We start from the raw sequence: 26911 nt of genomic DNA, 5'->3' as shown, positions 1-26911 counted from the left end.
GGCCACAAACAAATCGCCTCCAAGTTGCCCTGTCCCCCGCCATTTCACTGCCCTGCTCCCAACTCACACCCCCCTCTCTCATATACCTCTCCACCCCATCCCTCCATCTCATCCTCGGCCTCCCCCTCCCTCTTCCCCCCTCCACCTCACTCACATACACTCTCTTTGTCAGTCTTTCACCCTCCATCCTCTCCACATGGCCAAACCACCTCAGTGTGTTCCTCATAATGCTTCCTATCACATCCACATCCACACCACAACGCTCCTTTAATTATAATTTAGTTATTGACTACTCGTAAATGCATTTTAAATACCTGTACTCTGTATAGATTCATTTCAATAAAAAAGCTATATAGTTTTTATGAATGATTGGCTTTTTGAGGATGAAAACAGTGACTTTGTATAAATTTCATAAGACTCGGCAACTTTGTTTTTGTGACGTTGGCATTTCATGCGTCCCGACCGGGCCGACACAAGCCCCCTCACCATGGACGCATCTCCTTCAACTTGCTCTAATGTTCTCCACAGCCAAGCAAAGGAAATTATTTACAATGTGAATAAATATTTCTTAGAAGAAAAGGCAAACAGAGGACCATTAGTAGATCCCAGAAAAGCAGTTGCACAAACAGCCAAAGCCACCAATGTGAATGAAAGGACAGTGATGAGAATTTAAATTAATTAGAGCTTGTAGCAAACAGGATTTTCCAGAAGAACCTGCAGTCTCTTCACTGACAGAAAGTTGCCCTCCAGCTGTGATGAATTTCAATGACTTTGACAAGTGTGTACTTAGAAGAACTGACTTAACATTCTACGAAAGGAAAGAAATGAAAAATTATGTTAGCTTCCCCGGACTACATGTGGCAGTATTGCTGGTGGTCATAGTCCTGAGGGAACCACACCCAGAGTGACTGGATAGACTAGAAGGACCATAGTAAAATATTGCAAACTTTTTACATTTTTTTTTGTTATTATTACTTAACCCCTAACAGGCAAGCGACGGTACTTAACGTCCAGCCATTTTCAGTCCTAAATTATTGGTGAAACTGGGTGATAAGGCATCCTTGTCAACTATTGTCCTGCCCTCTACTCTCCCAAGCCTTGAAACAATTGTTTTGAAAAAGTGATCCCCTGAACTTGCCTCTGTTCTAGCTAAATCATTCAAACTATGCATACGTACTTCTTCATTCCCAAATTCATGGAAAGAAGCCAATATCCACCCAGTTCCGAAGAAAGGAAGTTCATCTGACCCCTCTGATTACAGACCAATAGCTGTCACTTCTCTTGGTAAGGTATTTGAAACTTTAATTAATAAGCACATTGTTAAACATCTTGAATCCAACAACTTAATTAGTGACAGACAATATGGTTTTTGCCACGAAAGATCCACCATTGACATACTCAGTCTCCTAACTTATACCATCCATCAATCAGTTGATCTACATGGAGAAACTCCTACAGTAGCTCTTGATATTTCTAAAGCTTTTGAAAGAATATTGGACTGTTCCCTGCTGTCCAAACTCCCTTGCTATGGACTAACCTCTTTTGTTCCTTTGATTTCTTCATATCTTAGGGACAGGAAAATAAGAGCGAAAGTAGATGATGTATATTCCAATTTCCACTGAATTAACGCCGGTGTGCTGCAGGGATCAGTTCTGGCGCCAACACTATTCTTGGTTCATATTAATGATCTCTTATCTTTCACCCACAATCCTATCCACTCATGTGCAGATGACTCAACACTACTAGTTCATTCACACTCAGACACCCATTTACAAAGAGCAGATATTTGTTCTAAGATGTTTAGTGGAGGAGTATCTAGAGAGGGGAAAGAAAGTGTAAGCTGCCTTCATGGACTTGGAGAAAGCATATAACAGAATAGATAGGCCAGATATGTGGAAGGTATTAAGAATATATGGAGTGGATGGGAAAATGTTGAATGCTGTGAAGAGTATGTACGAGGGAGCTAGGGCCATGGTGCGAGTGCATAGTGAGCTGAGTGAGTTCTTTGATCTAAATGTGGAACTGAAACAGGGATGTGTGATGGTTCCATGGCTGTTTAATATATACATGGATAGGGTTGTAAAGGAGGTGCAAGGTAGGGCAGTGGATGTGGGGGTGACTCTAATGAATGAGGGTGAGATATGGAAGATTCTGGTGTTGCTGTTTGTTGATGATACAGTGTTGTTTAGTGAAGATGTATGGGAGTTGCAAAGTTTGGTGAATGAATTTGAGATAATGTGTAAGAAGAAGAAGAAGAAAGTTAATGTAAACAGGAATAAAGTTATGGTGTTTGAGAGGAATGAAGTCACAGAATGCTCAGTGAAGTTGGATGGTGAGGATATGGAGAATGTGAGTGTATTCAAGTACTTGGGTAGTGTGATGAGTAAGGATGGAAGTTTTGGAGATGAAGTGCTTGAAAGGGTACATCAGGAAAGGAAAGTGTTTGATTCACTGAAAGTGGCGATGAGAAATAAGGAGGTGAGTATGGAAGTTAGGAAGTCACTGCATGATAGTATTGTGACTTCTACCCTGACGTATGGAAGCGAGAGGTGGACCTTGCTAGAGGGGAACAAGTCAAGAGTGAGAGCAGTGGAAATGAGTTACCTGAGAGGAGCATGTGGAGTGACATGGAGGGACAGGTTGACAAATGAAGAAGTGGAAGAATGTTGTGGGGTGGATGTGGATGTCCATCCATCCATTGCCAGATGCCACAATCCTGTAAGGACTTTGAGTTATTTGTTTTACAGGGAGGGGCACCAACCCACTTGTTGACACGTAGGGAGCAGGATGTGGATGTGATTGAGACAATTAGGAAAAATACACTGAGGTGGTTTTGACATGTGGAGAGAATGGAGAATGAAAGACTAAGAGGGTGTATGTAGGTGAAGTGGAGGGAGGGAGAGGGAAGGGGAGACCAAGGATGAGGTGGAGGGATGGAGTTGCGAGGCATATGAGGGAGGGGGGAGGGCAGTCAAATGGTGGGTGACAGCGACTTGGAGGCGTTTTGTTTGCGGGATTAGGGCATCAGGCTATAGATAAATAGATATAATGTGTTTCAAGTTGCACAACCGAAGGTGGTTTGGTTAATAAGAAAATATCCTCAACCTGTGATGAATGGTGCGGGGGGGGGGGGGACTTTAGTTCTTTTGCCTTAAGATGGCCCAGATTTACGTCCTTTTGCAACTTACCTCATGTAGTTCAGCAGCATAAAGAAAAAAAAACTATTCAAGTTCAACATCCATCCCATAGCATTTCTGCGTGATTAGCATCATATTTTAGTGTTAATCGATTAAGTGTTACGACTTAGCATTGAAGATAGCGAGATGGTACCTTTAGTTCCGTGGAATAAGTACGCTGATCCTTGTGTATGAATATATGGGTGTATTCATGTTTAGGTGGGCAGAAACGTGGTGCTTTAATGCGGAGGTGGCTTAGTGTCCACAAGGCCTTATGTATGGAAAAAAGGACCCACAACCTAAAAGAGTTAAAAAGATGATCTGTACCATACTGAGCCATGCCGAGCCAAAGCTGTTTTAGTTACTGAGGTTATGGCATCATTGAGCTGTATTTGTGTTAGGGGAGTTGAGGGAAGGGTAATTGTGAAATGTATGAACGATTGCAAACCTACTGCCATACAAATCAACATTTTATCAGTAAGAAGAAAATATCTTGGTCAGAGAAGGTGTGAATGTACAAACAGTTAAGCTTGCACAAAGTATAGGAAACATGATCAAAAAGTTGGTGGGAAGAAGTAGCAGACTTAGATTTGACATGTACCATAGACGTAGCAGATCCAAGGGTGACCAAGTTACTGAGAGATTGCCGGTGTGATTCATTGTGGTGGACCCATAGGTATTCAGCAGAGGGGGGGGGGGCAGAGAAAGAGAATCATAGTATCCTTCATTGATTGAGGCATACCGTAATGGAGTGCTTATGACACTCCAACACTACATTTTATCATCATAGACTTCATCCTAGAGCAACTGAATAGGTTTCTCTCTCTCTCTCTCTCTCTCTCTCACACACACACACACACACACACACACACACACACTGGCGCAGTGGTAACGTTCTCGCTTGCCATCTGGTAGACGGGAGTTCGCGCCTCGCTCAGGTTGCGAAAAGTTTCACTGACGAAGTGGGTGGTTACTGTCCCCCTGGAGCAAGGGGACGGGTGTGTGAAGGTCACAGCCTTGCCCTTAGATCGGACTATATGAACTCTCAGCTCCCTTCCGGGAGGGTAAAATGCTGACGATCACGACCATCAGGTGATCCTGACCGACCCTCGGCGGCTCATTGGTAATGCTCTCGCCTAACATCAGCTAAGATGGGGTTCATGCCTTGCTCGGGATGCAAAAAGTTTCACTGACGAAGGGGGTGGTCACTGTTCTCCTTGAGCAAGAGGATGGTTGTGTGTGTATGAGTGAAGGTCAAGGGTTTGCCCTTAGACCGGACTGTATGAGCTTTCAGCTCTCTTCTGGGAGAGTAAAATGCTGATGGTCGCAACCATCTCGTGATCCTGACCTACCCGGTGAATTGCACACACACACACACACACACACACACACACAGCCAGATTACTAAAGCATCAGCAGCATCTATATAATTTATAGTCCACTTTCACCCATTTAGTTTTAATGATCCTGATGAGGTAGTGAAGTGTGAATGATGGAGTAAGAGATTTTTTACTGAAACGGCTGTTGATTGGTAGAAGTATAGATCTGTTTTAAATATTTGAGCAGTAAACAGGCTAGATGGAATTTTAAATTACCCGCCTCTTTGCACGCTCAACTTAAATCTGGAACTGTAGGATTTGCAAATGTAATTATAAATATAATTGTTATTTCACATTCTTTTTGTGTTGTTGATTTGTGTACTTGATATGAGGGTAGGTAAATTCAATAATAGACCTATTTTGTTGGATATTAGAACGTATTCTGAGATGGTATCAACAGCTACTCCGATTGTTTTGGTTCGGGTGATGAGTGTCGGCACTGTTCAGCTATTGACATTTGCGTTTTCAAAGTATATTACAGCTTCAGTAGATACGGTTTGACGAACCTGAGGCTAAAGGAACTTTGCCACATAGGAACAAAACCCTAAAGGTTAGGTTTTATGCATACACGGCCTTGTAAGGTAGTCTGGTAGCAGTCTTCGTTAGGCTAGTCGACCATTTATTTATCAACTCTCATGTATCTAGGACGGAAGTTTTAGAAAGGTAGCAGATCAGCTTTGTGTATAGCAACGGAACTCGACAGATATTTTTTTTACCCGACTGGACTGAGGTAAATCTATCTATCTATCTATTTATTGCCAGACGCCATAATCCCGTACGGGGTGGCCATTTGACTCTGAGTTATTGTTTTACAGGGAGGGGCACCAACCCACTTAACATGTAGGGAGCACGTATGGTTTGGTTATATGGTTACCACCCAGCATTGTAAATGGTTTCTTGGCTTACAGGAAACCATTTAGTTTCCTGTTTAATAAATTAGCAGAAAGACCTTACCAGTTTAGTTCATATTCCTCTTTTTTTTTTTTTTTTTTTTTTTTTGGGGGGGTGAATTACTTTTTTCAGCTGAAAAGTTTCCCCCCTATTATCACCATCACATTCCTTAAGCTGTACCTATGATTGTTTGTTTCTGGTGCAGTGGAAGAAATTTACTCAGCCTAGTCAAATGTGGATTTTGTTTCCCCATTTCTCAACTGGAGGTTAGGTTAAGTTAGGTTTAATTATTAGGTAAAATTAAGCTAGGTTAGGTTAGGTTTAGGTAAACACTTGGGAAAGTCCTTTTCACCATTACGCTGACAAATCAAAGAGTTGTCATAGCAGAACAGCTAAAAACAACAGGAAAACACATTTAACAAGAAATGTTTATTTACCACCCCAGAAATAATCAGAAAAATAGACTATCAAGAAGAAGAACTGATTTATTAAGGTGCTTCTTTTGCTTAAAGTAAAGCCTATGTTTACCCTGGACTGATTGGTGGGTGGGGGGGGGAGCCTTACAGTGAGCTTGAGGCTACTCCAATAAGGAAAATTGAGTGCAGACCCAGACCACAGGTCACTACTAGAATCTGCACAAGCTTAGGTAAAGGTTAGGTGTAGGCTATTTTGGACCTCCTTACCCCAGTGGTAGTACTGTGAAGTACATTGCAGACAAAATTAGCATGAGGTTCCTCATAATTTAAGGTTTTTGCCATAAAACATCATAATTATGTAAGTGCATGACCAGTTTTGCATTGAAATTATGTTGGTGAAAATATAGTTACCGGTATATATGTGCTTTTTTATTATAGAGATAGCTTTTAAAAATTTAGGAAATATGTATTTTTTTTTAGTTAATGATACAACCTCATCAGTTTTACATGTCACAGGAAAATGGCAGCACAAAGTTTCATCAGTCATCTGTATATTTCATGCTTACAGACCTGACCTTATCCAACCACACTGAACCTGGGAGTGTAGCATAGCCTAATCCTACTGAATCTAATCTAACCAAACTTAATGCAACCAGACAACACCGGAGTGGCTTGGCAACCGTTGGATCTTGAGGCCATATCGACCTGTTGGAGGCAACTTCCAGTGTAAACTAGTGCTGTTAGTAACACAGTTATTCCACAGAATTTGAGTGTCATAAAGGAATTACACCAGTATAAAGTTTAATACTTGTCATAAAATTTTCAACATCTGTTAGCGTGAGCTCTCCTAGATGTTGACCATTACCCGGTATGTTTTTCCGTCTGTTTAAAGTCTGATATGTTCTACTGTATTCTACCATTTTATTTTTAGATTAATGGGTACTTATATGTGACTTCCTTCTTTGGCAAAGGGAAAAATCTTCTTATATAAAACTGTGGTAAATTTTTGCATCCTGGTGAACATGAGTTTTGTAAATGAAATGTGTGTGTGTGTGTGTATGTATATGAGTAATTTGATTTTTACCCTAATTTCTTTTGGATATATGGTACAGTACTTCATTACCAAAATTGATGGAATCACGACAGCCACCAGATAAAACCTATGTCCCTAACTAGAGTGACCCCTCTCCCCTCCAGAATATTAACCTTTCAGTCTGCCACGAAACCTAACCTTGAAGAGTCACTTATCTTGGGTAGAGGGTGCTAGATTGTGTTTGTTGAGCAAGGGAGGAGTGAACATCTGCCAAACATAATGCCAGTGTATAACATATATATTCTGTGTATTTTTTCATTGCCCATGTTTCTATTGTTATTAATTTCCAAAGGAAATGGCAGAGAAAAAGCTAGCTGTACCATTGATTAGAGGAAAAGAAAGAAAACATAAAACTTCCTACCCGGTGTTTGCTTGTGAGTTATTAAAAAAATCTATTCTATCTATCTATTGCCAGACGCCTCAATCCCGTTTGGGGTGGCCACAAACAAATCGCCTCCAAGTCGCCCTGTCCCCTGCCATTTCCCTGCCCTGCTCCCAACTCACACCCCCCTCTCTCATATACCTCTCCATCTCATCCTCGGCCTCTCCTTCCCTCTTCCCCCCTCCTCCTCACTCACATACACTCTCTTCATCAGTCTTTCACCCTCCATCCTCTCCACATGGCCAAACCACCTCAGTGTGTTCCTCATAACGCTTCCTATCACATCCACATCCACACCACAATGCTCCTTTATACCCTCATTCGTCAGCCTGTCTCTCCACGTGACTCCACAGGCTCCTCTTAAATAACTCATTTCCACTGCTCTCACTCTTGACTTGTGTCCTTCCAACAATGTCCAAGCTTCACTTCCGTACGTTAGAGTTGGTATCACGATACTGTCATGTAGTAACTTTTTCACTTCCATGCTCACTTCCCTGTTTCTTATCACTGCTTTCAAAGAACCAGCAACCTTTCTTCCCTGCTGTACCCTTTCAAGCACTTCACCCTCCAAACCTCCATCCTTACTCATCACACTACCCAAGTACTTAAACGTACTCACATTTTCCAATTCCTCACCATCCAACCTCGCTGTACATTCACTAACTTCACCTCTCTCAAAGACCATCACTTTACTCTTCCCTACATTCACCTTTAGATTCCGTTTCTTACACACTCTCCCAAACTCATCCACCAAGCCTTGCAGCTCCCCTTCGTCTTCACTCAACAACACGGTATCATCTGCAAACAACAGTACAGGGAGTTTCCAACCACTATCCTCTCTCACCAGGGCCACTCCAACATCCACTACCCTACCTTGTACTGTACCTCTTTTATTACCCAATCCATGTACAGATTGAACAACCATGGAGACATGACACATCTCTGTTTCAACCCAACTTTCAAAGAGAAAAATTCACTTAGTTCACCATCCACATGCACTGCAGCCTTCGCACCATCGTACATACTCTTCGCAGCATTCAACAACTTCCCATCTACTCCATATATTCTTAACACTTTCCACAATCCTTGTCTATCCACCCTGTCATAAGCTTTCTCCAAATCCATGAAAACCGCATACAACTTCTTTCCCTTCTCTAGAAACTTTTCCACTAAAATAAATAAACTTTTCCACAAAAATAAATAAATAAAAAAGGGGGGGGGGGTCTAGAAAGTGCCCACTACAAGAGCCATGTCATACAGGTTATTACCATTTGCTTTGCAGAAACTCTGGATTTGGTCTACTTTTGACCATGAATCAGTGCTTCATATGTAGATACCATGTACGGTACTTAAGGTTACACAAACTGTTGACTCACCATTGTGTACTGGGCATATTGTGTTCTACAAATCCATATATGACAAGGATGTGCTGTACCATAAGAGTGAGTTGTGGCTACAAGCTTGTTAAGTAGTCACTCTGAAGTAGGAAATACAGCCATAAGTATTTAAAGCTGGAGGTCAAATTGAAACCTACTCAGTTACGAGTCCTTTTTCACATCTTATATATTTTTTTCTAAACATTTTTCAGCAACCTTTGGGAAATAATTTCCTCGTTTTGGCATAAATAACTTCCAGTCGATAGAAAACATCAGCTGCACTACAACCAATTCCAGTAAGCAGATTCCTTAAGAGGAATCATGGCATCATTTATTTAATATGTATTAAGAAGGTTTTAGTGTATCTCACTACACAGCTAAGTCATGTCATTCTGTTATCTTTGTACTATCCACAGATAAGCTTTCAAGGGGAATACAATGAGTGGAGATGAAGTGATGCGGGATATGAAGGAACGTGCCAAGTTGCGCCGGCAGCTTCTTGCACAACAGGTATCTTGTACATGTGTATGTGATTGTGAATGCTTGTGTCCTTAGTTGTGTGCATATATATATATATATATATATATATATATATATATATGAATGCCTTGATAAGAAACAGAGGCTTGAGTGTTGCAGCTGCACGAGGCTTACATGAAGGAGTGTTAGTGCCAGCTTTCACATATGGATGTGAGTCTATTGTGTGGCATGAAAATGAGAAGTCAAGAATGAGCGCAGTGATGGGACTGCTGAGGAATGTACATGGAGTACAGAGGGTGGATAGGATACGAAACAATGTGATTCGTGAAAGATGTGGAGTGAGGAAGTCTGTGGACACCAGAATTGAAGAGAGTGTACTGAGATGGTGTGGTCATGTGGAGAGAATGGATAACAATAGAGTGGTGAGAAAGGTATATCTGAGCGAATTTGAAGGAGGGAGGAGGCGAGGTAGGCCAAGGAGAAGGTGGAGGGATATGGTGGATGAGTGTGTGAGGAAGAGAGGTTTGGAAGTCAGTGAGGCTAGGGGACTGACATATGAACATTGTGAAGAGAAGTGCATGATCAGGGATTTGGCACCCCATTTTAATGTGGCAGCATCCAGATTGACTCTGTTGGAAACGTTCATGTGAAGCTACAGAACGTGGTGAATGTTTTTGGTGTATCAGATAGAACCAGGATTCCAGGGGCTTGAATGGTGAGTGAGTGGAAGCATGGCCCATTGGATTGGGCAGATTTGGGCTGTGTGGACTTTGCTACTCCTCACCCTGCCCTGAGGTGGGAGAGGAGGTCTGGATGATGATGATGATGATGATTTTATATATATATATATATATATATATATATATATATATATAATTCCACAATTCGTTAAAGTGTTCTCTCCTCCTGCACATCTTTTCTCCCTTCTCCACTAGTAATCTACCATTTTAATCTTTCACTCCCAACTAACTTCTGTGGCACCTTGTCTAACTCTCTTTATCTCTTTCCAAAACATTTTCGTACATTCCCTCCATTTTACACAGATTCCTTCCAAATTCCTCATCCACTTTTTTCTTACTCTCTCTTACTAATTTTTTCACCTCCTCTTCCTATCTACATACAACTCTCTTTTCCGTCTTTTAACTTCTTCCACGCCCCTGTTTCTCATCCACTCATAATATACTCGTATATATATACAGTCAGTCCTCGCAAATCGCCACAATTTGGGTCTAGACCACTGCCGTGAACTTTGGGGGATGAAGTACGTGAAAGGGTACAGCAGGGAAGAAAGGTTGTTGATACACTGAAAGCAGTGATGAGAAATAGGGAGGTGAGTATGGAAGTTAAGAAGTCACTGCATGATGGTATTGTGATCCCTACCCTGACGTATGGAAGCGAGGCGTGGACCTTGCAAGAGGGGAACAAGTCAAGAGTGAGAGCAGTGGAAATGAGTTACTTGAGAGGAGCATGTGGAGTGACGTGGAGGGACAGGTTGACGAATGAAGAAGTGAAGGAACGTTGTGGGGTAGATGTGGATGTGGTTGAAAAGATTAGGAGAAATACACTGAGGTGGTTTGGACATGTGGAGAGAATGGAGAATGAAAGACTGACCAAGAGGGTGTATGTAGGTGAGGTGGAGGGAGGGAGAGGGAGGGGTAGACCGAGGATGAGGTGGAGGGATGGAGTTGAGAGGTATATGAGGGAGGGGGGGGTGAGTTGGGGGGAGGGGAGTCAAATGGTGGGTGACAGAGTGACTTGGAGGCGTTTTGTCTGCGGCACCCTTTTGCGGGATTAGGGCGTCGGGCTATAGATAGATAGATAAATAATAACATATGAAAAATGAATTTCGGTCTGGACTTTGGCCAATCACCCCCCACAGCACCCTACCTACACCTATCTAGGCACCATCAAATGCATACATACAAATTTAGGAATATTCAGTGCATGTATTTAATTGAAATAAGCAATGTTAAGGGATCTCACCTCAATCCTATGACGGTATTGCTTAAGTGAATGGAGTGGGGTGGTGTTGGGAAGAATGTAGAACCTCTCAGCATGAGGTGGGGGTGCTCCCTCATGCTGCTCTCCCTTCTCCAGCTCCTCTGCCTCCCTCAGGAAGGCCTCAAAGTCTGCCTCAGGGATGACAGATGCTACGTCATCCACGTCCTCAGTGGACGGCAGCTTCTTGTCACCATGTTGCTTAGAGCGCTTCATTGGGGATTCGGGAGGGGCCATGGAAGGTAGGAGGCGGGGGAAGGTGCACAAAAAACGGCAGGTAGCTCTCGTACTCCACGGCGAAGGTCTGTAGTGTGCGGACTGGCCGGAAGAACAACAACATGGTGGCATTAGTATGCACACTTGCCATCAGGGATGCATGGTGATTGGTTGTTGGGTCACGATTTTCAATTTGAATGCCGAGGTTTACAATTCCCCTCGGAAAAGACCCACTTGGGTGCCTAGGTCCGCCATTTTCATGACTTAACAGTGATTTAAGGGTGCCGGCAGTCTGACAGCCACTTAGCCATGATTTATGAATCAGTGATTTATGAACACGCGAGATACGAGGATTGACTACAGTACAGTCATCACTCTAATATCCGGACGCCCAATAACCGAACATCCCCACTACCCGGACATAATCGTCCTGGGATCCAACATTCCCAAAATGGTCCGAAAACCCCAAAAAATAAAAAAATAAAAACGATTTTTTCCCATCCGTAATTTGAACTTACCGCGCGCGGCGCGGGAGAGCATTGTTTTGGCGCATCATTCCTCCGACGTCCGATAGAGTGCCCCTGCATCCTCCCCACTTTCCGCCTGTCTCTTGCCGCGAGTGCACGCTCGTCGTAATGGCTGCCTATGTGATCGCTTTTGTGGTGGTGCCCTACCTGCTGCAGGGCCTCCTGCTGCTCTCGGGCCTCCTCTTAGTGTGTGTGATGATGGCCCCTCCACCTGAGAAAAGGAAGAGAGTGGTGTTGACTCTGGAGAAGAAACGGGAGATATTGGAGAAAGTAGATGCGGGGTGGTCTTCTTCCCGCATTCTCCGCGAGTTTTACCTGGCCCGGTCTACTTTGTTCGATATCAAGAGGTCCCGAGACAAACTCATGTAGTACACGGCTGACTTCTCGTCGAGAAGCTGACGCAACGTGGAAAGGAAGGTTATGTTTACCCCCAAGTTTGCAGAAATCGATCGATCCACGTTGATTTGGTATCAACAACAACGTGCTGCTGGTGTGATGGTACGTGGAACGGAGTTGAAGGCTGCTGCTGAGAAGTTCGCCAGGCTTCATGACGCCCTAGACTTCAAGGCATCCGAGGGTTGGCTCTTCGCATTCAAGTTGCGGCATGGCCTTATCAGCCGTAAAGCACATGGCGAAGCATTGGACGCTAACGAGGATGGAGTTGACGAGTTTCGGCACAAGGTGAAGGGCTTGATCGACAGGGAGGGCCTAACTCTCGGTTAAGTCTACAACTCTGACGAAACTGGCCTATTCTATCGCTCGCTGCCAACGAACACTCTAGCCGAGGAGACGGAGAAGCGTGTACCTAGCCGCAAGCTTTCCAAGGAACGGATATCTGCTTTGTGTTGTGCCAGTGCTAACGGCATGCACCGGCTTAAGCCTGTTGTTGTTGGCCGCGCAAAGCAGCCTCGGTGCCTTCGTGGGGTGATGGATGTCCTTCCTGTCGTCTGGTACCATTCTTTGAAGGCATGGTTCTCAGCTGTGATCTTCAAAGACTGATTTCACCGTCACTTCGTCAAGGAGGTCATCCATTACCAGATGAAGACACTGGGAATCCCGCGCGACCAGGTAAAGGCCCTCCTTCTTCTCGACAATGCACCTGCCCACTCGTGCGACAAGGACTTGGTTGATGAAAATGGCCATATTAGGTGCATGTTTCTGCCACCTAATACGACTGCTCTCATCCAACCAATGGACCAAGGAGTGATCGTGGCAACAAAGCGCCTATACCGTCGGAAGTTCCTGGACGAGGTGATGGTTGTTCTCGAGGACAAGGACGAGCGCAGGGAGGGACGGGACACACGAGGCAAGCGGACTTTGGAAAACCTTCACCGCTACAACATCAAGTCTGCGCTGTACAACTGGGCTAGTGCATGGAAGGAAGTCCCTGTGAAGACTCTGGAAAATGGTTGGTCTCGTCTGCTTCTCGGAACGGATGTGGAGTACGATTTTCTAGGCTTTGACGTGGATGACTTCCATGCACGGCTATGTACGCACGGCGACAATGTAGATTTGGACGATGTTTGTGAGTGGTTGGATGACGACGAGGGCGATCCTGGGTATCAGACGTTGTCTGATATCGAGATCGCGTCTTCGGTTGCAGGTGTCAGTACCGAACTTGAAGATTCCGACGCTGAAGGGGACGATGATGCGGACTCCTCTCAGCAGGACACTACTCCAGCCATCTCCAAGCTGAGCGCACTCCGGGAACATCTAGAGTTCGTCCTAGACTACCTGGAACACCCGGACTGTGACAGGGAGATGGGGCCCTTGGCTCGTGGAGGAAGTGCGTGCTTTCAGGCAGCGCATCATCAATCGTCAGAATCGTCGGTCATTGCGTCAATCAACCATTGACAGTTTTTTCAGGCCCGTGACCCCCGCTGTGCCCAGCCCTGGCTCCACAACGTTGCCTCCCCAAGACAGGCCCTCATGCTCAGAGCCACAGCCCAGCACATCAGCCACGGTGGAGTCACCGCTCGACGTGAGTTTGCGGCTGTCTTCAGAGTCGTCTGCAGTGGGTACGCCATCACCACGACCCAGCGATGCACCCCTAGGTCGCCTGCCAGTGACACTCTCGGACTCTGACGGTGAATAAACAGGAAGAACTTCTCCACTAGACCACACGGGAATTTAGAGTGTTGTGCAGTGAAAAAAACAGTGTGTTGTGTTAAGGATTTAAAGTTGTGAGAGAAAAGACTCAATAGAAACAAAATTTAACATAAATAGACTTGTTTGTTTTGGCTTTGGAAAATTATATGAATGGGAAAAGTTAAAGTGCAACACTTAGTAAGTTACAGTGGAGCATTATTTAGACAAAAGTGCACACTGTGAAGAGAACGGACTTCTGTGTGTTATTGACTAAGTTCAGTGAAAGGCTTCAGGAACAGTGTACTGCAAGTGCTTCAGGAAATCGTTCTTACTGTCAGAGTCCGAGAGGAGGCGGTTATTCATCGAGGTGGCCAGGGACTTGCTGTAAGTAGCCAGAATGTTTCATACTGTACTTTTTCCATACTATACTTACCTCATTTCACTCTTTAATGTCCTTTATTGGTGTGAATAGGGTGTTAGTAGCTATGCATGTGCAGTAGGAATGTGTTTTTCTGACTTAGGCTAGGTTAGGGTCCATAAGTACCAGAATGTTTATTAATGTATGAACATACTTCTAAACCCTCATTTTATGTTTCTTTTGCATTTATTTCAGTCATTTATGTGCCTTATTGGTGTAATTTGGGTCTTAAATAGGTGCTATGCAGGTCCAGAGGGAGTTGTATAGGTGTTTCTCTGAGTTAGGGTCCATAAGTACAAGTCCATAAGCTGGGGCCCAATATCCGGACAAAACCAATATCCAGACCTACCTATGGCTTTATTACGTCGGATATTGGAGTGATTACTGTATATACTGTTATATATAATTACACACACACACACATTACCAGCTCGTCTCTGCTGATTATTTTCCATGCTTGTGTCAGCTTGGAGTATCTAGTGCTGACAAATTGGGTCAAGCCCTGGGTAATGTGAGGAAGCTACAGGATGACCAGGAGCGGATCAAGAAGATGAGACGGTCGCGACAACAGGAGGAGCTGGAGGGGGAGGAGGCTGGCAATATGGTCTACACTGATTCATCCACATTCCTTAAGGTAGGTTGGAGGGTATTTGATGGTGTTTTCTGTCATCACTATCATTGTTGTCAAAATCGTCATCCTTACCGTCATCTTCATCTTCACCATTTGTGTATTTTTTCACTAGTTGGCATCATCACTATCTCTCACTGTTACAGTATCATCATCATTTTATTCATCAGAATCATTTGTCCCCTATTTCACCAGAGATACAATGGTCTAGAGGCTTAGCCACTGACCTCCTGGACATGACTCAGATGAGGATGAATTCCAGGCCAGCCTGATGGGTCAGTTTTCTCTCTCTCTCTCTCTCTCTCTCTCCCTCTCCAGCAATGACCCCATGTAAGGGGATTTTCTACATTATGTCCAATCAGCCTTGTCAGTATGACAATTTCCTCTGTTTTATTCTTGCTACTGCCAGAAAACTGTACTGTAGATCTAAGGAAGTCGGCTGGATGAATTATTTTAGGAGCATATGAAAAAGGTTTTGTATATATTTTTTTAACTTGAATATGCAGGTGGTTAGACCTGGGAGGTAGAACCAGGGTTCTTGGGCCTCAGTGGTTTGTGCATGAATGAATGCCTGGCTGATAACTAGGTATGCTGTTGATAGTTTTCTTTCTTTCATTCTTATATTGTATACTCTTTCCTTCTTTTCTGGACCTTACCTCACCCCACCCTTAGGTGAGAAAGAGAGACCAGGAAGGTGATGGTGGTGGTGATGATGATGATGATGATGACGATGATGATGATGATGATAAAACCTTTCATTGTTTGGTTGTTGACCCCTTCACTCTGATGATGCATTGTGCTGGTTTATTCCTGCTAATACCAGATAATTTTATTTTACTTAAGGAAGATGCCTTTTAGTGAAGAGATTAATGGAGACTTTATTTGATGTCTTGTATTTGTAAAATCTTTATTGTAAGATTAATAAAGCTATATGGTGGAAGCAATAATAATATGAAAAATACATCACCATTGGGAAAGGCATGCATTTCAGTATCAATAGAGCACCCAATTAGCTGGTCCTTAAATGATAATGATAGTGATGAAGATGATAAGAAAAAAAAAAAAAAAACGGTGAATGTGTTAATCATGTATCTCAAGATTAACGGAGCACTCAGTAAGCCAGCCCTCAAATGATGATGATGATGAAGTGATGTAAGTGAAGTTATTAATTGTATATTTCACTTTCGGCAGGTGATTTGGTCAGCCAACTCTCAATGATGATGATGATGATGATGATGATAAATGATGATAAAGCCTCGCATTGCGAAGGTATTAATTGTATATTTCACTGTCAACAGGGGACCCAGTCAGCCAACCCTCACAATGATTACTGCCAACATTTTGTTGACACTGGACAGCGACCTCAGAACTTCATCCGGGACGTTGGTTTGGCCGACAGGTTTGAAGAATATCCAAAACTTCGTGAACTCATCAAATTAAAAGTACATTTTTTGTTCAGTTAAAATGGGATGTTTTTGGTTTGAAGAGTACCTAAAACTGTTCAAATCAGTTTAAAATTATATTATTTTGTTCTGATAAAGAGTTGTGTAAGACTAGAAGATTATCATTATGAGCCAGTTGTTTGGGTTTGAAAAATATCCAGAACTGTTAAAATCAAAATCTAGACCTGTCTATTGCTAGACACCTTAATCCTGTAAGGGGTGGCCACAAACAAATCACCTCCATGTCATCCTGCCCCCCACCATGTCATCCTGCCCCCCAACATTTCACTGCCTTGCTCCCAGGTCACACCTCCCTCTCTCATATACCTCTCCACTCCATCCCCCCATCTCATCCTTGGCCTCCCCCTCCACCTCACTCACATACATTCTCCTCGTCAGTGTCTCGCTCTCCATCCTTTCTACATGGCCAAACCACCTCAGTGTGTTTCACCTGTCACATCCACATCACAATGCTCTTTCACCTCCTCTCTCATCAAAGTAAAAGTACATAATGAACTGTTTCCGGGAGGGCTGTAGCATACACCTTTAAAGTAGGTCTGAAAATTAAACTTACGATTGTTTTGGTACTGGTTATGACTAAACTGGAGCAGAAAACGATGTGGAAATTTACATGCCCATCTTTCTTCGTGCACTGATAACCATAAAATTGGTCCTTATATATATGCTGTATTTACATATACTGTATATATATATATATATATATATATACAGGAAGCTCGCCCCCAACGCTTGGGTTTCGTTCCTAACATGGAGCGTTCGGCGCGAAACCGCGTAAGTTTTAACTATTCCTTATTTTGCTCCCTAGATCTCCTAAATGTGGTCTTTTGCTGTTATCTGCCATTGGTAATCAATATGAAGCACTTTAAGTGGTTAGAAGGTTTATTTAATGTTATAACTTACAAATATAGTACTGCACAGCAAAACATTGACATACAAATACGTAAACACAAGGCAACATTCCGATGCCGAAACCAGTCGGCGTCGGAATGTTGCCTTGTGTTTACGTATTTGTATGTCAAAGTTTTGGTGTGCAGTACTGTATTTGTAAGTTATAACTTTAAATAAACATTCTAACCACTTAAAATGCTTCATATGGATTACCAATGGCAGATAACAGCAAAATACCAGGTTTAGGGAGTCTAGGGAGCAAAATGGTTTCTGGACTATTCGCTGTCAAGCCAGTTTGCAGTCACAACAATAACAAGACAACATAGACTTTGATGGATCCCCCTGAAATATAGTTATTAAAGTATTGATTAATTAATAATAAGTATATTTATAAAAGTATTGATGAATTAATATATTTATAGAATGACGGGGAATCATACAGGGTGTGAATTGTCCTGATGGGGAATCGTTCATGTTTTGACGGGGAATTGACATGATGGCGAATTGTCTTGGAACCCACTGATCGTGTGTAATCTATAACTGGTTACAAGGCTTTATTTAATGCTTTAACTTTCTTTAAATGCTTTAACTTACAAGTGCATACCAGAATAGTAAATATTTAACTTACATATACAGTACTGTGGAAAAGCAGTACAGCAAATATTTAACAAACAAATAAAAAAGGTAATATTCTGATGCCTATCAGAAAACTGGTTATAAGACTTTATTTCTTGCTTGAACGTTATTTAATGATACTTTAACTTGCACATAAACTTACCAGAACAGTACTGTAAATATTTAACTTACAAATACAACACTGAGGAAAAGCAGTACAGCAAATCACATCACGTGATTAAAACAAACCGTGCGTGCTGAGCTGACGTTCGAGGATTTGGCCTATCAAAGGCCTCTCGCGTAAATATATAGTTTTCGTAAGGGTTCTTTAATCTTACGTTATCTTATACATATCCCAGCATTAACCGTGTATAATTGCTAGCGCGTTCCGTGAGAACGTGTTCCGTGCGAGTTACCTGTATATATATATATATATAGGCTGACGAATGAGGATATAAAGGAACGTTGTGGTGTTGATGTGGATGTGATAGGGAGCGTTATGAGGAACACACTGAGGTGGTTTGGCCATGTGGAGAGGATGGAGGGTGAAAGACTGACGAAGAGAGTGTATGTGAGTGAGGTGGAGGGGGGAAGAGGGAGGGGGAGGCCGAGGATGAGATGGAGGGATGGAGTGGAGAGGTATATGAGAGAGGGGGGGGTGAGTTGGGAGCAGGCAGTGAAATGACGGGGGACAGGGCGACTTGGAGGCGATTTGTTTGTGGCCACCCCAAACGGGATTGAGGCATCTGGCAATAGATAAATATATATATATATATATATATGTATACAGGGTACTCAGTAAATATGTAGTAAAAATCAGGGGGTGTATTACAGAGACAATACTGAATGCAAATTCCTAAATGAGCATATTGTGAAATCTCAATAGTTTGGGAGTTACAGCACTTCACAGATCTGCTATGGATGTGTTGAAGTCAGGGGATTGTAAATGAGATGTCCATCATTTACAATGGGAATTATTGACAATATTATACAGCATGTTTGACAACTGGTATGTCATTCACATTTACAGCAAATGTTCACAACTCCGGCATTCTTGCTCCGGTGCATGCTGCAGCCCATTGCAGAAGTGACTGTCGCCCATTTTCCAAAGCCCCGGGACTGTTGATGATATGTCCCACACTGTCTTGCACATGACGCCACAAATCCTCACAGTTTGGAACCTCTGCAGCATACACCTTGCTTTTAATGTGCCCCTATAGGTGGAAATCAAGGGGAGTGATGTCAGGTGACTGAGATGGCCACGGCACTGGGCCACCTCGCCTGATCCATTGTCCAGGAAACACAACATTTAGGTAATCCTTTGTTATTCTAGCATCATGGAATGGAGCACCTGTGGGGAGACATCAAAAGTGAGGTGTATGCTACAGAGGTTCCAAACCGTGAGGAATTGTGGCGTCGTGGTCAGGACAGTATGGCACACATCAGAAAAAGTCACAGGACTTTGGAATGTGTCCGACAGTCACTTCTGCAACGGGCTGCAGCATGCACTGAGCATGGTGTTGTGAACATTTGCTGTAAAGCATGTTGTATAACGTCATTAATAAATTTCACTGTAATGATGAACTGCTCATTTATAATCCCCTGACTCCAACACATCCATAGCAGATCTGTGAAGTGCGTAACTCCCAAACGATTGAGATTTCGTAATATGGTCATTTAGTAATTTGCATTCAGTATTGTTTCTGGAATACACCCCCTGATTTTTGCTACATATTTACTGAACACCCTGTATATATATAGATAGATAGATAGATAGATAGACAGATAGATACACATACATATATACATACATAGCATCCCCATTATGACAGTGAGATACATTTGGGAAAACCCATTGCTGAGCCGGAGCAACGGTTACTTTGACGTTAAAACATAGAAAGTCCAGGGATGTGTTTTGGAGCGTTGGGATCCCACCCCCCCAACCAATTCCAAAACCCACCCAAATGAGTCCAAAAACAAGTTTCTAGCTCACCTAAACCCCCAAATAGCTTTAAAGTAAGCTAAACTAAGCCTAAAAGCAGTGTATAACATACCTAACCCAAAAATAAAATCTCAATCATTAAAAAAAAAAAAAATCAAACTTAGTAACCTGTACCCCAGAATGACAGTGTTTGCCCCACCTATGACTAAAACACATTAATCCAATTGAAAAAACAGTTTATAAATCAAAGTAAACACAAAAATTGAGTCAAAACTATAATAGAAATCTGTTCAATAAAATCCATCAGATAACCGAAGACTGGCCATCGATAAGCAGGGAAGGGTGTTAATTTTTTTTACATTGCAAAGGCAGGGTATTGCATATAGAGGGGACCATATAGCGAGGTATTATTGTATATACAGTGTGACCCAAAATGAATGCAACCCATAACATTAGGAAGACGTGGAGACATCACTCGTGGGAAGCAATGGTTCCAACAGGATGGGGTCACCTCGCACACTTCAGACCAAACATTGATGCGGCTGCGGCAGCAGTTCGGGGATCGACTGATCAGTAGGACGTGTGACCCTGAGTGGGCCTCACACTCACCCAACCTGAATCCCCCAGATTTCTGTCTGGAGTGATCTGAAGGATCATATTTATGAAAACCACCCCCAGACAATCAGAAACCTGAAAACAGAAAGCACAGCCAACATCAGAGCTATCCCAGGAGAGGAGTGTGTCTGCGTAATTTACAGTTTCAGGAGTGCCTGCAACATCGAGGTGGACATTTGGAACACATTTTGGAAAGGTCATAAAAAACAGACCATTTGAACTGCAGAACCTAAACTTTCAGGACTGCTTTGTTATCAGCTCAGCTTAACATGAATGCAAAATACATCTTTTTTCAGTTGTATAAGTGAGACACACTTTTATGGGTTGCATTTATTTTGGGTCACCCTGTGTGTGTGTATGTGTGTGTGTGTATATATATATATATATATATATATATATATATAAAATAGAATAAAAAGTTTTTATTTCTGAAGATTTCATACCATAAGGTCCCTAAAGTTGCACACCTGTATCTCATCATGTACTGTAGAAAGTATATATATATATATATATATATATATATATATATATATAATAAAGATAAATAAGTTTGAGGGAAATTATTTCATTGTAGCCTAACTTGTAATAATAGAAGGACTTTGGAATGTTGTGTTGTGTATTTACTTGTACATCTATCATTCCAGGATGATTTAATAGCAGCCACAGCCACTCCTCCAATGTACCTGCAGACTGACCTACAAACCTTTGACCTCCGTGAGCTGCCCACCAAGTTTGATGTCATTTTGGTGGAGCCGCCACTGGAGGAATACCAACACACAGGGGTCAATAATGTACAGTTCTGGGACTGGCAGAAAATTATGGACCTAGATATTGCTCAGGTAATTTCCCTTTTATCCAAAGTATTTTTCATTAAATATAATTTCCAGTACAGAAGACCCTCGTTTTATGATGAACCGGTGTGCAGTGAACTGCTTATATACAGTATAATTAAAGTTTTGGGACCTTTTTTGGTCATTCCCTTTTTGCTAACAGTATTTGATCATTATGGTCCTGAACAAGGCCTCACTGGTTGATGTACGACTGCAATTTTTGCTTATACAGTAGGCCCTTATATAGTGTAAAAAAGATATAGAAATGTTGTGTAAATGCAAGAGAGCATTATATAGTTTTTTATATTTAAATTAGAAAAAATGGGAATAGGACAACTGTTTTCACATTCTGATATGCCTAGTTTTGGAACTACTAGTATGGTTAAGTGGGGGCACCCACCATCCACTCACCCTTTGTAGTGCTGCTCTTGGGTGTCTGCCTTTTCCTCTCCTCCATCCTTCTTTACATCCTCCTCATTCTTTCCTTCATTCTTTCCTTGCCCTTTTGCCTACGGGTGACTTTACACTCCCTCTTCTGTCTTTCTTTCCTTCATTCTTTCCTCTTCCTTCTGCATGTGAGTGATTCTACACTGAGTGACAAGCCAAATGGTTTCCTCTACACCGGGAAACCATTTACTATGCTGGGTGGTAACCATATAACTAAATTTTGGCCCCTGGTGGTTTAGTGGGTAATTACGGCACTCCAATCGGATTGAGCCGGTGAAGGTTTATATCCAAGGGGTGGTTGGGGTTTATTGCTCATGTAATGCCACTCAGGGATGAGTGAGGCTGGTCACTTTCATCTGAAATGTCAGGACCAACTTGCCTAGCCCCGGGCTCATACGCTTCTCATGGGGCAGCGTAGGATTGGATGATGATGATGATGGAACTACAGTACTACTACTGCTCTCATTCTTGTAGGTTGCTGCTCCTCGTAGCTTCATATTTCTGTGGTGCGGGTCCTCTGAGGGGTTGGACCTGGGACGTCAGTGTTTGCGCAAGTGGGGCTTCCGGCGGTGTGAAGACATCTGCTGGATACGCACCAACATCAGCAACCCAGGACACTTGAAGAATCTCGAACCCAAGGCTGTCTTTCAAAGAACAAAGGTAAGGTATAGCCCCAGGAATCTGGTGATGTATTTTTTTAAGCACTGGATATTCCTGCTACTTGAAGGTTATTTTAACCCCATCCTGACCACTTTTCCACCACTGACTCCCCCCAATCCCGACCATTTTAGGGAAATTTTTTTTTATGGCTCAAACCTTCGCTTTTGGTGAGAAACATCGAAAATTCATAGAGAAATCGCTCACCTGAGGTTTGAAATACTCATTACAGGTAGGAGTACCTCCTTACCTTACTGGGTTTTCTATCAGGCTGGCACCAAAGAAAACGAGTTCTGTGGGAGGATAACTATTTCACACCACTCATAAGCGGTATTTATTTATTTACTTGGTACGAATTTATATGTAGTACAAGAGTATATTGGTTTTCAAGCAGTAATATAGGTATTATAAGCATTGTTTCACTCACTAATACCTGACCTTTTTTTGCCACATTACCTGATCATCATTTCTAACTGTTTCTTCCTCTAATGCTATGTAAAGTTTGTCCTCCACATTGTCATTGATTGGGGAATCACTCTGGCCCTGAATTTCGTACCGTGGCATGACATGGCTATACTGGCCAGGTCACTGATAACAGGTGAATTGCTGAGACAGTGGCATGCAGGGGGGGGAGGAGGTCATGCTGGGTTAGGCATTGTCCCTGCCTGGCATCTTGTTGAGAAGGTGTCACGTGTATACGTACCAAAAATGACTCGCGAAAATTGAAAATTGTGCAAATTAGGGACCTTGCAATTTTTTCGCGTTTATATACGTCGACGGGATTGGCAGTGACAAAATGTGTGGACGTTAAAGAACGTCGACGGGACGCCGCGGGTTAATTATGTTGGGAAAGCCACTCTTACTGAAGGGGACAATACTCCTTTTGCACAAAATTGACCTGAAATTGCCATCTCCATCTTGAATGCTAAGTTTTATGGTACTGTAGATTAACATTAGTGTATTATGATGGTCAGGAAGTAGTGCAGTATAAAGGATATACGGGAGAGTTATACCATTGGGCATTGGCATCGAGGTATGTGAGAAAAGCTTCAAGAGAATGAATATCTGAGGCAAGTTAATGTGAAAATAGTAAAATTAAGTGAGAAAAGCTTCAAGAGAATGAATATCTGAGGCAAGTTAATGTGAAAATAGTAAAATTAAGACTACATCAAACCCTTACAATTCGGAAAGTTTTTTTTGAGCTGAATAAAATCACCAGGAGACAGGAAGAATAGAATGTTATTGCTTTCTTTATTGTCCTAATTTCACCTCATCCCATCATTCAGTAGGAAAAAAGATGAGGATCATTATGATAAGTGCCTTTCTTTTTGATATGGGCAGGGATTGTTTATATGCATAAATGCTTCTGAGAGTAATTTCTGATGGATGGAAGCATATCGATGTATTTTCAGCTGCACTGGTACAGAAAAGTATCATCATACTGGTTATACAAATGTAACTCAACTCCTTCCATATTTTCCAAAAGGAAGATGATAGACTACAGTCCACAGGGTTCACATTCAGGTAAGGATGGGTATCATCATACTGGTTATACAAATGTACCTCAACTCCTTCCATATTCTCCAAAAGGAGGATGATAGACTGCAGTCCATAGGGTTCACATTCAGTAAGGATGGCTTATTTAACTGTCGTGTGCAGTTAATTAAATGTCATGTGCAGTTATGAATTAGATGTTTGAATTAGTAACATGAGACTATTTTTTCAAGGAACATTGTCTCATGGGGATTAAAGGAACAGTTCGACGATCAACTGATGGAGACTTCATTCATGCCAATGTTGATATTGATCTCATCATCTCTGAAGAAGCAGAATATGGGTCATTAGAGAAACCAGTTGAAATTTTCCACATCATAGAGCACTTCTGCCTTGGTCGTCGCAGGTAAGAAAATCATCATCATTTTCAAATTCATTTAACTCATTTTCACATATTGATTGGAGTGGGTAAGATTCAGAAATAATAGTAATAACAATAATGATAATAATAATAATAATAGTAGTGGTAAAAACAGTCCAACCATCCATCCATCATCCAATCCTACATTACCCCATGAGGAGCGTTGGAGCCCGGGGCTAAGCAGTTGGTCCCGGCATTTAAGATGAGAGTGGCCAGCCTCACTCATCCCTGAGTGGCATTATGTGAGCAATCAACTCCAACCACCCCTTGGATATAAACCTTCACCGGTTCAATCTGATTGGAGTGCAATGATTACTCACTAAACCACCAGGCACCAAAATTTGGTTTTATGGTTACCACCCAGCATAGTAAATGGTTTCCTGGTGTACAGGAAGCCATTTGGTTTGTCACTCAATGTAGAGTCACCCACAGGCAGAAGGAAGAGGAAAGCATGAAGGAAAGGAAGACAGAAGAGGATGGAAGGAAAGAAGGATGGAGGAGAGGAAAGGGCAGACACTCGACAGAAGCACTACATCGAGTGAGTGGATGGTGAGCGCCCCCACCTACCACAGTAAAAAAATAGTAATAATAATAATACAGCAATAATAATAATAATAATAACAATAATGATAATAGTAATAATAATAATAATAATAATAATAACAATAATAATATATTTTCTTTTATGATATTTTAGGCTAAAGTTGTGTGTTCAGGTTTTTTATAAACTGTTTTTAGACTTAGATTAATGTGTTTTAGACATAGTTAAGGTGAACATTGTCCTTTTGGGATACAGTTTACTGAGCTTGATTTTTTTCCAGACTTATATTTGACAATTTTCAAATTTTATTTGTTGGTTTTAGTGAGTTATTTACAGGTGTTAGGCTTAGGTTAGCTTCATTTACAGCTGTTAGGCCATTTAGATTGGTTTTAAACTTGTTTTTGGACTCATTTGGGTGAGTTTAGGACTTGGTTGGGGGAGGAAACCCAAGGCTCAAAAACACATCCCAATACCTTAAATGTTAAATCTACTGTACCCCGAAGTTCAATACCCTGCCTAACGATGGATTTTTACTTAACCAATTGCATCATTAAGCCGGGGTATACCTTTAATATTAACAATAATAATAATATCATCATCATCATCATCGTTGTCATTCAATTCCATTTTGCCCTTATATAAGAGGAGCATAGGGACCCAAGGTTAACCCAAGGTTAGGCTGCTTAGTCTCGACATTGGTGACCAGCCTCACTTGCACCACATAAGCAATAAACTCCAAGCACCTTTCAGTTGGATAATAATGATAATACAATGCATCAATCCATCATAATAATAATGATATTGGTTGATGTTATGTCTCAGATGGATCGGTTCTTCTACAGAATTCAGTAGTGCTGAAAACCTCAAAATCAGGCCATGATTATCAGTTCATTAGTAGTATAACAAGGACTTTCTGTACTTGTCAGGTTGCATGTGTTTGGCAGAGACAGCACCATTAGGCCTGGGTGGCTGACTCTCGGACCTGACCTGACCAGCAGTAACTTTGACCCTGACGTCTATGCTGGCTACTTCACCTCCGGGCAGATCACCACTGGCTGCACAGAACGTATTGAAGCCCTCAGACCCAAGTCCCCCCCTCCCAAAGTTAAAGGGGGACCTGGAGGGCGTGGGAGAGGGGGCATGTCATCCAGAGCAGGTTTCACTAGAGGTCGGGGGCGAGCAAGATAAGATGTTTTGGTTTATCATAGATTGAGTTGGGTAAAGGATCTGTAGAGGTTTATCGTCCATTGAATCTGGTAAGGGATCTGTAAAGGTTTATTGTAGATTGAGTAATGTAAGAGATCTGTAGATATCTGTAGGGGTTTCTTGTAGATTGAGATGGGTAAGGATCTGTAGAGGTTTGTTAATGGACTGAGTTAGGGATATGTAGAGGTTTATCATAGATGGAGTTAGGTAAAGATCCATAGATGTTTATCATGAATCAGGTAAGAGATATGTAGAGTAGTGGTGGTTTAATTGTAATCCATATCACATTGCACTCACCCATTAAAATTTTTTATTTCCATTATGCCTTGCTTTCATTTTTTTTTTTCCCCTCCAGTTCTATAACCAGCATATATCATAAAGCTAAAAGGAGGAACCACAGGCAAGGATTGCATAAGGAGAAAGTCAAAACCTCATCTAGTTTAGATAGTTGAGAGTGCAATGGCTTGCATGTGGCAATTAGCCAATATTAGGGTGACGGTGTCTACCAGACAGTATGAACCTGTCAAGAGGGTATTCATCTTAAACTCCCATTACCCCCCCACACTCAAATCTGGTGACCGGATAATACCTGTATTTCTGCAACAGTTTTTTCATTAAGGATCATGTTTTTGTGTTAGTACACGAAGTTATTATGTCATTATTGTTCACATGGGTCTTTCTCCAATATCAATGCTTCCTTCCCTCCCTCTCTTCTGCTCCACCA

At 42.1% G+C, this 26911-nt stretch overlaps 1 protein-coding gene across 1 annotated transcript; it reads left to right on the top strand.

Annotated features, from left to right (window-relative positions):
• Positions 1-4987: 4987 nt before the first annotated feature.
• Mettl14 (methyltransferase like 14) lies at positions 4988-26479 on the top strand. Its single transcript, XM_080275860.1, has 8 exons — positions 4988-5105; positions 9130-9223; positions 14907-15074; positions 16367-16510; positions 21236-21430; positions 22343-22528; positions 24253-24425; positions 25908-26479. Exons 2-8 carry the CDS (start codon positions 9152-9154, stop codon positions 26167-26169), a joined length of 1200 nt encoding a protein of 399 aa, XP_080131986.1. The 5' UTR covers positions 4988-5105; positions 9130-9151; the 3' UTR covers positions 26170-26479.
• Positions 26480-26911: the final 432 nt, after the last annotated feature.

The sequence above is a fragment of the Coenobita brevimanus genome, chromosome 63, assembly GCF_032717465.1.
Source record: "Coenobita brevimanus isolate Jiangsu-jjx chromosome 63, ASM3271746v2, whole genome shotgun sequence".
NCBI lineage: Eukaryota > Metazoa > Arthropoda > Malacostraca > Decapoda > Coenobitidae > Coenobita > Coenobita brevimanus.
This window is presented reverse-complemented; position numbering and strand designations above follow the sequence as displayed.

Coding starts and splice junctions, on each gene's coding strand:
- Mettl14 (XM_080275860.1), top strand. CDS start 9,152: ATGAGTGGAGATGAAGTGATGCGGGATATGAAGGAACGTGCCAAGTTG. Junction 9,224..14,906: donor GGCAGCTTCTTGCACAACAG/GTATCTTGTACA, acceptor TGCTTGTGTCAG/CTTGGAGTATCTAGTGCTGA. Junction 22,529..24,252: donor CTGTCTTTCAAAGAACAAAG/GTAAGGTATAGC, acceptor TATTTTTTCAAG/GAACATTGTCTCATGGGGAT.